This window comes from Triticum aestivum, chromosome 4A (assembly GCF_018294505.1).
Source record: "Triticum aestivum cultivar Chinese Spring chromosome 4A, IWGSC CS RefSeq v2.1, whole genome shotgun sequence".
NCBI lineage: Eukaryota > Viridiplantae > Streptophyta > Magnoliopsida > Poales > Poaceae > Triticum > Triticum aestivum.
In genome coordinates this window covers 181,463,611-181,477,455 of record NC_057803.1, presented here as the reverse complement: position 1 = coordinate 181,477,455, position 13,845 = coordinate 181,463,611, and the positions used below count along the sequence as shown (strand labels likewise).

The 13,845-nt window shown below is 46.9% G+C and overlaps 1 protein-coding gene across 2 annotated transcripts; it reads right to left on the bottom strand.

The window, feature by feature from the left end:
• Positions 1–9,201: 9,201 nt before the first annotated feature.
• Positions 9,202–12,439, bottom strand: LOC123085782 (receptor-like protein kinase FERONIA). 2 transcript variants are annotated; one of them, XM_044507490.1, is made up of 2 exons: positions 11,306–12,439; positions 9,202–11,269 (listed from the first exon to the last, which is right to left on the bottom strand). In XM_044507490.1, the coding sequence occupies exons 1-2, from the start codon at positions 12,167–12,169 to the stop codon at positions 9,497–9,499; spliced, it is 2,637 nt and encodes an 878-aa protein (XP_044363425.1). In that variant the 5' UTR covers positions 12,170–12,439; the 3' UTR covers positions 9,202–9,496. The 2 variants fall into 2 exon arrangements, with proteins under 2 accessions (XP_044363425.1, XP_044363424.1); XM_044507489.1 differs by having other exon boundaries at positions 9,202–12,438.
• Between the last annotated feature and the right edge of the window lie 1,406 nt (positions 12,440–13,845).

Genomic DNA, 13,845 nt, shown 5'->3' with positions numbered 1-13,845 from the left:
AACCCATCAGCATGGAGTTTCTTCATGCGCTTTACACCAATATGACCTAAACGGCAGTGCCACAAATAAGTTGCACTATCATTATTAACTTTGCATCTTTTGGCTTCAATATTATGAATATATGTATCACTATGATCGAGATTCAATAAACCATTTATATTGAGTGTATGACCATAGAAGGTTTTATTCATGTAAATAGAACAACAATTATTCTTTGACTTAAATGAATAACCGTATTGCAATAAACATGATCCAATCATATTCATGCTTAACGCAAACACCAAATAACATTTATTTTAGGTTCAACACTAATCCCGAAAGTATATGGAGTGTGCGATGATGATCATATCAATCTTGGAACTACTTCCAACACATATCGTCACTTCACCCTTAACTAGTCTCTGTTTATTCTGCAACTCCTGTTTCGAGTTACTAATCTTAGCAACTGAACTAGTATCAAATACTGAGGGGTTGCTATAAACACTAGTAAAGTACACACCAATAACATGTATATCAAATATACCTTTGTTCACTTTGCCATCCTTCTTATCCGCCAAATACTTGGGGCAGTTCTGCTTTCAGTGACCAGTCCCTTTGCAGTAGAAGCACTTAGTCTCAGGCTCGGGTCTAGACTTGGGCTTCTTCACTCGAGCAGCAACTTGCTTGCCGTTCTTCTTGAAGTTCCCCTTCTTCCCTTTTGCCCTTTTCTTGAAACTAGTGGTCTTGTAAACCATCAACACTTGATGATTTTCTTGATTTCTACCTTCGTCGATTTCAGCATCACGAAGAGCTTGGGAATCGTTTTCGTTATCCCTTGCATATTATAGTTCATCACGAAGTTCTAGTAACTTGGTGATAGTGACTAGAGAACTCTGTCAATCACTATATTATCTGGAAGATTAACTCCCACTTGATTCAAGTGATTGTAGTACTCAGACAATCTGAGCACATGCTCACTGGTTGAGCTATTCTCCTCCATCTTGTAGGCAAAGTACTTGTCAGAGGTCTCATACCTCTCAACTCAAGCATGAGTCTGAAATACCAATTTCAGCTCTTGGAACATCTTATATGCTCCATGGCGTTCAAAACGTTTTTCACGTCCCGGTTCTAAGCCATAAAGCATGGTGCACTAAACTATCAAGTAATCATCATACCGAGCTTTGTCAAACATTCATAATGTATGTATCTGCTCCTGCAATAGGTCTGTCACCTAGCGGTGCATCAAGGGCATAATACTTCTGTGCAGCAATGAGATAACCCTCAGATCATGGAGCTAGTCCGCATCATTGCTACTAACATCTTTCAACTTATTTTTCTCTAAGAACATATCAAAATTAAACAGGGAGCTACATCGCAAGCTATTGATCTACAACATAGATATGCAAATACTATCAGGACTAAGTTCATGATAATTTAAAGTTCAATTAATCATATTACTTAAGAACTTCCACTTAGATAGACATCCCTCTAATCATCTAAGTAATCACGTGATCCAAATCAACTAAACCATGTCCGGTCATCACGTGAGATGGAGTAGTTTTCAATGGTGAACATCACTATGTTGATCATATCTACTATATGATTCACGCTCGACCTTTCGGTCTCCAGTGTTCCGAGGCTATATCTGCATATGATAGGCTCGTCAAGTTTAACCCGAGTATTCCACGTGTGCAAAACTGGCTTGCACCCGTTGTATGTGAACGTAGAGCTTATCACACCCGATCATCACATGGTGTCTCGGCACGAAGAACTGTCGCAACGGTGCATACTCAGGGAGAACACTTATACCTTGAAATTTAGTGAGAGATCATCTTATAATGCTACCGCCGAACTAAGAAAAATAAGATGCATAAAAGATAAACATCATATGCAATCAAAATGTGACATGATATGGCCATCATCATCTTGTGCCTTTGATCTCCATCTCCAAAACACCGTATGATCTCTATCGTCACCGGAATGACGCCATGATCTCCATCATCTTGATCTCTATCAACGTGTCGTCACATGGTCGTCTCACCAACTATTGTTTTTGCAACTATTGCTATCGCATAGCGATAAAGTAAAGCAATTATATGGCACTTGCATCTTATGCAATAAGGAGACAATCATAAGGCTCCTGCCAGTTTCCAATAACTTTAACAATACATGATCATCTGATACAACAATTTATATATCACCACGTCTTGACCATATCACATCACAACATGCCCTGCAAAAACAAGTTAGACGTCCTCTACTTTTTGTTGCAAGTTTTACGTGGCTGCTACGGGCTGAGCAAGAACCGTTCTTACCTACGCATCAAAAACCACAACGCAGTATAGTGATTGCTTTTTGATCTTCAGAAAGAACCCTGTTCATTGAATCCGATTCAACTAAAGTTGGAGAAACTGACACCCACCAGCCACCTCTGTGCGAAGCACGTCGGTAGAACCAGTCTCGCGTAAGCGTATGCGTAATGTCGGTCTGAGCCGCTTCATCCAACAATACCGCTGAATCAAGAATCAACTAGTGACGGCAAGCAATATGTATATACCCACGCCCACAACTCCTTTATGTTCTACTCGTGCATATAACATCTACGCATAAACCTGGCTCGGATGCCACTGTTGGGGAACGCAGTAATTTCAAAAAAAATCCTATGCACACGCAAGATCATGGTGATGTATAGCAACGAGAGGGGAGATTATTGTCCATGTACCCTCGTAGACCGTAAGCAAAAGCGTTATGAGAACGCGGTTGGTGTAGTCAAACGTCTTGACGATCCGATCGATCCAAGTACCGAACGCATGGCACCTCCGAGTTCAGCACACGTTCAGCTCGATGACGTCCCACGGACTCCAATCCAACAGAGCTTCACGGGAGAGTTTCATCAGCATGACAGCATGATGACGGTGATGATGTTGCTACCGACGCAGGGCTTCACCTAAGTACCGCTATGATATGATCGAGGTGGATTATGGTGGAGGGGGGCACCGCACACGGCTAAGGGATCAATGATCAACTTGTGTGTGTCTAGGGTGCCCCCTGCCCCCGTATATAAAGGAGCAATGGGGAGGCCAGCCGATCCTTGCAGGGCGCGCCAGGAGGAGTCCTCCTCCTAGTAGGAGTAGGACTCCCCTTTCCTACTCCTACTAGGAGGAGGAAAGGAAGGAGGAGAGGGAGAAGGAAGGAGAGGGAGGAAAGAAGGAAAGGGGGGCCGGCCCCCTAGTCCAATTCGGTTTGGTCTAGGGGGGTGCGCGCCCTGCCTCCTCTCTTCCACCACTTGGCCCATGAGGCCCAATACTTCTTCTCCGTATTCTCGTAACTCCCCGGTACTCCCAAAAATACCTGAATCACTCAGAACCTTTCCGATGTCCGAATATAGTCGTCCAATATATCGATCTTTACGTCTCGACCATTTCGAGACTCCTCGTCATGTCCCCGATCTCATCCGGGACTCCGAACTACCTTCGGTACATCAAATCACATAAACTCATAATACCGATCGTCACCGAACGTTAAGCGTGCGGACCCTACGGGTTCAAGAACTATGTAGATATGACCGATACACGTCTCCGGTCAATAACCAATAGCGGAACCTAGATGTTCATATTGGCTCCTACATATTCTACGAAGATCTTTATCGGTCAAACCGCATAACAACATACGTTGTTCCCTTTGTCATCGGTATGTTACTTGCCCGAGATTCGGTCGTCGGTATCTCAATACCTAGTTCAATCTCGTTACTGGCAAGTCTCTTTACTCGTTCCATAAGCATCATCCTGCAACTAACTCATTAGTCACATTGCTTGCAAGGCTTATAGTGATGTGCATTACCGAGAGGGCCCAGAGATACCTCTCTGACAATCGGAGTGACAAATCCTAATCTCGATCTATGCCAACTCAACAAGTACCATCGGAGACACCTGTAGAGCACCTTTATAATCACCCAGTTACGTTGTGATGTTTGGTAGCACACAAAGTGTTCCTCCAGTAATCGGGAGTTGCATAATCTCATAGTCATAGGAACATGTATAAGTCATGAAGAAAGCAATAGCAGTAAACTAAAACTATCAAGTGCTAAGCTAACGGAATGGGTCAAGTCAATCACATCATTCTCTAATGATGTGATCCCGTTAATCAAATGACAACTCATGTCTATGGTTAGGAAACATAACCATCATTGATTCAACGAGCTAGTCAAGTAGAAGCAAACTAGTGACACTCTATTTGTCTATGTATTCACACATGTACTAAGTTTCCGGTTAATACAATTCTAGCATGAATAATAAACATTTATCATGATATAAAGAAATAAACAATAACTTTATTATTGCCTCTAGAGCATATTTCCTTCACCCACTGATCAAGCACCAAACGTATGGCACCTCCGTGTTCTGCACATGTTCAACTCGATGATGTCCCTCGAACTCTTGATCTAACAGAGAGCTGAGGAAGTAGGTGAGTTCCGTCAGCATGACGGCATGGTGACGGTGATGGTGAAGTGATCCACGCAGGGCTTTTCCTAAGAACCGCGAGAATATGACCGGGGGTGTAATATATGGAGGGGGGCGCCGAACACGGATAACAAATGCTTTTTGTGTGTTCTAGCGGTGCCCCCCCCCATATATATATAGGTTGGAGGGGAGGAGAGGCAGCCAAGGGGGCGCCCCAAGTAGGAGGAATCCTACTTGGGGTCCTCCCCAATTTGGCCTCCCCCCTTACCATATTTTCCGGAGGGGGAGGAGGAGGGAGGAGGGAAGGAAGGAAGGGGGAGGCCGAATCCCTCCCCTTCCTTATCTCTTCCCCTCTTTTCCTTCCTCCTCTGGTTCGGCCCATATGGGGGGCGCAGCAGCCCCTGCTGGCTGCTGCGTTTCCCCTCTTGGCCCATTAGGCCCATATCTTTGTCGGGCGTGGCCGGAACCCCTTCCGGTGACCCGATATGTACCCGATACCCTCCGGAGCACTTTCGTTGTCCGAATACTATCGTTCTATATATCAATCTTTACCTCTCGACCATTTAAAGACTCCTGGTCATGTCTGTGATCTCATCCGGGACTCCGAACAACATTCGGTCACCAAATCACATAACTCATATAATACAAAATCATCATCGAACGTTAAGCGTGCGGACCCTACGGGTTCGAGAACTATGTAGACATGACTGAGACACCTCTCCGGTCAATAACCAATAGTAGAACCTGGATGCTCATATTGGCTCCTACATATTCTACGAAGATCTTTATTGGTCGAACCGTTATGACAACATATGTTATTCCTTTTGTCATCGGTATGTTACTTGCCCGAGATTCGATCGTCGTTATCTTCATACCTAGTTCAATCTCGTTACCGGCAAGTCTATTTACTCATTCCATAATACATCATCCCGCAACTAACTCATTAGTCGCTTTTCTTGCAAGGCTTCTTATGATATGCATTATCGAGAGGGCCTAGAGATACCTCTCCGATACTTGGAGTGACAAATCCTAATCTCGATCTATGCCAACCCAACAAACACCTTCGGAGATACCTGTAGAGCATCTTTATAATCACCCAGTTACGTTGTGACGTTTGATAGCACACAAGGTATTCCTTCGGTGTCCGGGAGTTGCATAATCTCATAGTCAAAGGAATATGTATATGACATGAAGAAAGCAATAGCAATAAAACTGAACGATCAATATGCTAAGCTAACGGATGGGTCTTGTCCATCACATCATTCTCCTAATGATGTGATCTCGTTCATCAAATGACAACACATGTCTATGGTTAGGAAACTTAACCATCTTTGGTTAACGAGCTAGTCTAGTAGAGGCTTACTAGGGACACAGTGTTTTGTCTATGTATCCACACATGTATCAAGTTTCTGGTTAATACAATTCTAGCATGAATAATAAACATTTATCATGATATAAGGAAATATAAAATAACAACTTTATTATTGCCTCTAGGGCATATTTCCTTCACAGACATGCTCCAAACAATGATGAATGAAGCCATGGAAAACTCACTGGTAACCTCTCCATTACTGCACAATTCATGCCCTGACTACCCAATCATCTAGTATGCAGATGATACTATCCTAGTGGCCAATGCACATGCTCAACAACTCACCCACATCAAAAATTTGTTGCTCCATTTTGCTGCTTACATAGGGCTCAAAGTGAATTATTCTAAATCCACCATGATCTCAATCAACACTCCTTCCTCAAAAATGAATGAGTTATCTGCATTACTGGGTTGCAAGATTGGTGCTTTGCCACACACATACCTTGGTCTTCCTCTCAGTACATCCAAACCCAATGTAGTAGATTATGTGCCCATGATGAAGAGGATTGAAAACAGATTACTCAATTGTTCAACACTCCTATCCTCCAGTGATAAGCTCACTTTGATAGAATCGGTCTTCACCAGCATGCCCACTTTTTTCATGTGCACTTTATCTCTGCCCAAAACTGTGGTGAAACAAATCAACATATATCTCAAGCATAGTTTTTGGAGAAAATATGAGTCTATTCATCAGGGTTCTGCATTGATTTCTTGGAAGAAAGTCTGCAAACCTAAGGAAGATGGAGGTCCATGTGTATTGGACATTACTACTCACAACCAAGCCTTACTCATGAAATTTCTCCACAAATTCCTCAATAAAGAAGACATTCCATGGGTCAACATCATCTGGGAGAAATACTACCAAACTACATTGCCTGGTGACAGAAATGTGGGATCTTTCTGGTGGAAATCTGTTACCAAATTGCTTCCTATCTTCAAACATCATGCTATATGCAAGGCAGGATTAGGTGATACAACTCTGTTCTGGACTGGTAACTGGACTGGTAAACCATTATCACTTACATTCCCAGAGCTACACTCCTTTGCCATTAATGGGGTCATCTCTCTGTCCAAGATTATTGAACAGCCAGACACAAGTCAGCATTTTCATAGGCCACTAACACTCCAAGCTTATCAGCAATTCAATACACTTCAAGAACTGCTTGGTAGCAGAATGGTAAGTAATAAGCAGGACAAGTGGCACTATTCCTGGAGCAGTAACACTTACTCACCCATGAAGATGTACAGAGCTCTCAAGAAGACAGACATACCACACAACATTTTCAAACTCCTCTGGAGCACATCATGCAGACTTAGACACAAGATCTTCTTCCGGATGCTATACCATGACAGATTAAACACCAGAAACCTACTGCACCGCAAGAATATGTACTTGGAGGATTACAATTGTGTGCTCTGTACAGATAAGACTGAAGAAACATCACTCCACCTTTTCTGGGATTGCCCATTTGCCATCTGATGCTGGAATTATCTCATGCAAGATAAACATAGAGGTATATCAACTCATGATGAGATCACATTATCACTGCTCCTACTTCCATCAGAATTAGCCCTTGATATCATCATCATGAGTTGTTGGAGTATATGGTCAGTCAGAAACGATACGATTTTCATATCAGCAGCCCCACACTTCAGTACATGGAAGTTTTATCTCAAGGAAGGATTATGGGCATCAAAATTAAGAGCAAAACCAAATAAAGCTGACAAGATTAGGAATTGGGTAGCACAGTTTTTGGACCCGGATTAAACCTTTTTCTTATGTTTCCTAAAACCGACATGGGTTAACCGTAAAAAAGATCTGTACTTTTTTATATTATTTAATGAAAATACCATAGAACAATCTGGCTAAAAAAAGATATAATCAGAATGGCTATGAAAATACCATGGTAGGTGGGTATGGTGACTATTTTGAGCAGATGTGGAGTTTATGTGTAGAAGAACAAGATAAACTCTACCCATGGGTTTAGATGTACCAGCAAAGTATGTGTCTCAATGCGAGAGTTGGCAATATCCGACCGAAGAGACTAGCATAAAGATGAAAAGGAAGTGCAAAAGATTCTGACTCGCTTTAGTCATAAAAGAGTCAAACACTACACAATAGTGTCATGGCACAAAAAAAGCTACTAGTAAGGGCATGTACAGTGGAAGCAGCACCATGGTGCTGCCCCAGCCCATCCACATCAGTGCATGGGACTGAGACCACGGTTCAGCTATACATGTATCCAACGCGTGTGTGGCCACATGACGTGAGCCGTTGCCCCTTTTCCATTCTTTACATTTTTCTATCTCTTCCTCTTGTCCTATCTCTCTCTTTCCTTTTTCTTCTCTCTCCCGCTTTTTCATGGAGAGGCTGCCTCCTGCAGAGGAGTCTCTGACACCTGCGGAGCACCGGTTTGAATCGCCACGGTGGTGTCCGAGCCTACCTGGCGTGTGGAGCATCAGGCTAGGGCGACCCATTGGCCATGCCCTAAGTAGCCGGAGGGGTAGTTTGGCGGGGTTACCCGTTGCGCACCGCAAACCACGAGGTGACGCGTGTTTGGTTTGTGACTCTAAAAAAACCTTCCTCCACTCCTTACAAGGAATAGAAGGTTGGCAAGAAAGCGAACGGACATATACTACAAGGCAGCAAAGACGCATCAGAACAGGCACACGATTTAGTGTTCGGCCGCATCTATGATCAATGCTTCCCGAAACGTCGTCCATCCACTCCCACTGGGAGATTTCACGATGCTCTCTCCAACCATCTGTCGAATCTTCATTCGTCCACTCAACAGACTGGACACAGGAAGCTAATTCTCTCGGCGGAACAGCTGGGAGCTAGATTTATTCGATTCCACTCTTTCTCCAGATCAGATGCGCACAGCTGTAAGTAGCGATCAAGCTTAGCCTCACGACGTCCTAGTTCATGCGCTGCACGGCTCTATCAAATAACGGATCAAGATAACAGAGGGAGAGTGGACACTGCTCTGGATCAAGAAACTTAAACATGCCTAGACACCTGCAAGTAGACAGACAATGGGTGTCCGGATAATGGCAATTAAATACTAAGTACAACAACTCACAAACAATTGATGTCTGCAAGAAAAAAAAACAATTGATGTTCTATAATCAGAGAAAAGACAAAGACGACATGGAACACAGCATAGCACCAGCATATATGAGCATGACTGGTGTAACAATCAACGTCTGGCCGACCTCTATAATCGTGGATGCCACACCTCTATAGCACAAGCACATACTGTATTTGTTTAGGTAAAAAAAGGTAAGGCAGAATAAATTGCTCTGAGAATAATAATAAAAAGAACCCCTGTCAATCACCAGGATTCGGAAATGAGCATATGACATGAAGGCGAAAAAAAGGGGAACAAAGGTCGCGCACATCACTCTATCTTTCTCATACAGTATTATATGTTGGGTCAATAACACATAGCAGTGGTGGTACAATAACAACATGCAAATAAGCATAGAGTCATTACAACACTGAAGAAGAGGAAGAAGTAAAAAAAACAAGGCAAGACAGAAATATCTAATATGGAACAATTCTCTGACTTCTAATGCATAACTTGCGAGACAGCAAGAGCACAAACTCATGAAAATATGCTGAATGAATAAATTAGGCAGGCCCCAACGGTGACTGACTGAAAAGCAGACCCAGATTTTTACCTCACCGCCCCTTGGGGTTCATGATCTGTGAGAACACCGCGCTCGGCGTCAGCCCATCCGAATCGATGCTCGCGACACTTTGGTCACCCATGCTTAGGGAAGTTGTTGTGGTCGTAGTGGTGCTGGAATCAATTGATGGGTCATTGGGATCCTTCTTTCCAACCATCACGAGGGGAGTGCCCTCATCTGACATCCCGCACCCAATGCTTCCACTCTCCTCCGCGCTTTCCTGCATCTGAAGAGCAAACTCCAAGTTCCAAAGCACATCTCCCATCGAAGGGCGCTCGATGCCATTGTCGGCAACACACTTCTCAGCCGTCTCGGCAAACTTCTTGAAGCACTGCGGAACAATCTTTCCCTTCAGGTAGGGATCAACAATCTGATCAAGAATTCCCTTCTTTTGGCAGTGCAGTGCCCACTCTGCCAAGCTAACTTCTTCCTTTGCAAGAGTGGGGTTCAAGGCAGGCCGAGCACAAAGGACCTCGAACAGCACCACGCCAAACGAATACACATCAGATTTCTCAGTGAGCTGCTGCCTGCGGAAATATTCAGGATCTAGATAACCAAAACTGCCCTTGACAACTGTGCTCACATGTGTGTGATCCATCGATGGCCCAGTCTTGGACAGACCAAAATCTGAAACCTTGGCAACCCATTTCTCATCCAGGAGGATGTTTGTCGTCTTCACATCACGGTGGATAATGGTGTGCTTTGCACCGGTGTGAAGGTAGTGAAGCCCACGAGCTGCACCGATGCAGATCTCCAAACGCTGCCTCCAGCTAAGCGGTGCATTCTGGGTCTTGTATAGGTGCTCACGCAGAGTTCCATGAGCCATGTAGTCATAGACCAGGATCATCTCGTTCTTCTCCTCGCAGTAACCAATCAGCGACACAAGATGACGGTGCCGGAGCTTTGACAACATTTCAATTTCAGTCTGGAACTCATGTATGCCCTGCTCAGACAAGGGATTGCCACGCTTGATAGCCACCTTAGTTGTGCCCCCGTCAATCTCTCCATGGTAGACTTTACCGAACCCACCAACGCCAAGGATCCGTGACTCATCAAAGTTTTTGGTTGCGGCCTTGATCTCTGCAAAGGAGAAATGGCGGCACAGGTTGGACGGCAAAGATGAAGCATAACTCCCTGTAGCATGCGACTTGGCTGAGCTTGAAGTGTGTGAATGGCCATACAGCGACAATGGCAGCCAACCAGAATGGCCGTCACTCATGCCGCTAGCCTTGGCCGCTTTCCTCCGACGCTTGCAGATGAAGCAGCAATATCCAAGCGCAAGCACTGCCAAACCTCCAATTACTCCACCAACAATAGGCGCGACTTTAGATTTCTTGTCTCCTGACCCGCTATGCGCTGGTGGATCAGCACTTGGGACAGGATTGAGCCCCACGAGGCTCCCATTAGTAAGTTGCAGCTTGAACACCTCCATCCCATTGAGAATAGCATCATAGTACTGTGGCTTCGTCTCTGCATCTGGGTGTAGAGCCACCCAGAAATCCAAAATCCCAGAACCCACAGTGCTCACCACATAGTCCTTGTACACTGGGGTACCAATACCATTGGGATCCGCCCACTGGATCACATCAGCACCTTCAATGGCAGTCTGGTTGTTGAGGTAGATGTTGAACACCCGCTGATTGGGTTTAGTAAATGGGGATTGTATCTCACAGAAATGGAGCCTCACAAGGTATTGGTACCCAGCATCCACCTGCAATATCCAGGTGAGATTGTAGGCCATGTTTACACCCTTGTCTGGCCCCATTGATCGCGCGGTGGCGTAGACATCCGAAGGTGCCACATATCCCGGCACATTGTCAGGGTAGATGATTGTGACATTGGGATCGTTCTGGTACGATACCCCAGCCCCTGCACCATAGATGTAAGGCGTGTCGTCGTCCCATGACCGAGCCCCGCCGGAGTCCTTGGAAGGGGAGATGGCCTGGCCTCCGACGTTGAGCCGATACATGGTCTGCAGAGCAGCAGCAGGATCCATCTCGTATGGCTGGCTGTTGCCATCACCGGTGACGAATTGCGGCGTGGCGATGCCAAAGAGGTCAGGGGAGGAGACGACCTCGATGCCGTTGATGAAGGCGTAGGCGTTGGGGTGGCCCTTCTCCGGGGTGAAGGTGAGGTCGAGGTTCTGGCCGGTGACGTTGACGGAGAACTCGCGCACGATGTAGGCGAAGTTGAGCGCCGTGGTGGTCTGGTAGGCGCTGAAGTTGGAGAGGAGCGTGACCTTGGCGGCCGGGACGGAGACGGAGAAGAAGGCGTCGGCGGCGTCGCGGTTGGAGTAGTTGGCCGGGTAGAAGTGCAGCCTGAGGAACTTGCGGCCGGGGCCGAGCGGGAAGGAGTAGGTGAAGGGCGCCGCCGAGACCCGCGCGGTGAGGTAGGGCACCTGCGGCACGGAGGGGTCCTGCGCCCCGGCGCTGGCCGAGGCGAGGTTGGGCGGCGCGTACTTGGACCCGGCGTCGCCGTCCCACTGGCGGCCGTCCGTGTCGTTCCCCTTCCCCGTGGCGCCGCAGTCGAGCAGGATGTCGTCCCGCGGCACGAACGGGGCCCCCGCCGAGGGCGCGGGCGCGGTCGCCCCCTGCGCCCGCGCCGCGGGGACAAGCGCCGCGGCGGCCACGAGGAGCAGGAGCGCGCATCTCGGGCCTCCTCTCATGGTGCGAGCTGTAGTAGCCTGCGTTTCGTCGCGGCTCACAGATCGCCCATCAAACGGCTCTCCCGGCACCGATCTGGGGGCGGATTTGCGTGCTGGTGAGAGAAGTGCGTGGCGGAGGAGGTGAGATTTGAGGGGAAAGTGGTGGCCGAGGTGGTGGAGGGCCAGGGGTGGCGTCAAGGAGGAAGAAGGGAAGGGGAGAGAGGTTTCGGGACTACGGGCGCCGCATTAAGTGGGCTGCCAGCAACGGCAACGGTGACCTACTCCGCTCAGCTCTAGGACTACTGCTGCCGCGCTTGCTCTGCTTCTTTTCACCGCCGCGGTAGCGTGCGTGTGTCACTCTCGTCTCGTGGCCTGATGTGTGTTCCGCTGGCCAGTGGGGGCGCCGAGACGACGGGCCCCGCGGAACAGTGGAACTGTACGGGTGCTGCGCGCGCGGTGTGGTGACGGTGGAGGACAGCTGCCTCAGTTGCGCGTCCCCTTTTCCCCGGGCTTTTTTTAAACAGCTTCTTCGGTACCGTCAAAATAAAAAAAGGTTTTTCGGTGGTGGGAACCGCGGCCATGTGCAGGGGAAGACGTGGGGACCGCTCGTCATGGACTGTTGACAGCGGTGCTGGTACCTAAGACGACGCGGGATTGCATGGGGTGAGGTCGGGTCAGCTAGTACTCTCTCCATTCTAAAATATATTGCGTCCATGCTTTCCGAGATTCAACTTTGACCGTAAATTTAACCAACGAGACCAATTGCGACGGGAGAAAAAATTATATAATTGAAAACTTATTTCGAATACGAATTCACTGATATAATTTTTGCTCCCGCCGCAATCGGTCTTGGTAGTTAAATTTACGGTCAAAATTGAAGCACGTGGATAGAGGAAGCACTACATTGTCGAATGGAGGGAGTATAATATGGACAGCCGTCAGCCGATAGATTCGTGTTGTTAGCACCAGAACAGGGTCTCGTCAGAGACCGCGGCCGCTGCTGCCAAATGCAAGCTGTGAGCCAGCCAACCCGGAATAAGCCATGGGATAGAGGGCCCACCAATGCCGGGTCGGCGCAATCGGTATTCGGTGTCGTTCGACAGCCGAGAGGCCGACGCGGCGAGAGAGGAGGCCGGACGGGGATCCTCTACCGTTCGGCAGGGTGCCGTTCCATCACCGACAGGTGAGCACATCAGGAAACAGGCCCATATGGCAGTGCCACAACGGCAGGTGCCATACGTCAGGGGAGCCGCTTCCGAGGAAGCCGCGCGTGGGCCCCGGTAACATCCAGTGGGATCAGGGAATTTTTTTTAAGTATACTTGTATTCAAATCACGAAATAAGCCTTTAAAAAATTACAAAATAATACAAAGTCTTTGTCCCATACCAGCACTTAACACATACACAAAGAACCAGGAAAAACAAAGAGCACCTTAAAACAACCGGTAAAACATGAATATCTTCAAAGCTCTGTATCATCATTCCTTAATCTTATGAAAAGACTTCTGCAACATAAGAATCTGCAATTAGCCCCGAACAGGTCATCATCTTCAATCATGACATAATCCGCCACACTGTTCCCTCTTTTCTTCGTTTCAGCACCAAAAACCAAAAAGACAAGGGGGTTGTTTCGTTCATTCCCTCACTTGCCTGCCAAAACGTGGGCGCAGTTAGCTTGCCAAAAAATAGACAGACAAT

What these genes read in the sequence shown, in the direction of transcription:
- LOC123085782 (XM_044507489.1), bottom strand. Translation starts at nt 12,169, where the DNA reads ATGAGAGGAGGCCCGAGATGCGCGCTCCTGCTCCTCGTGGCCGCCGCG.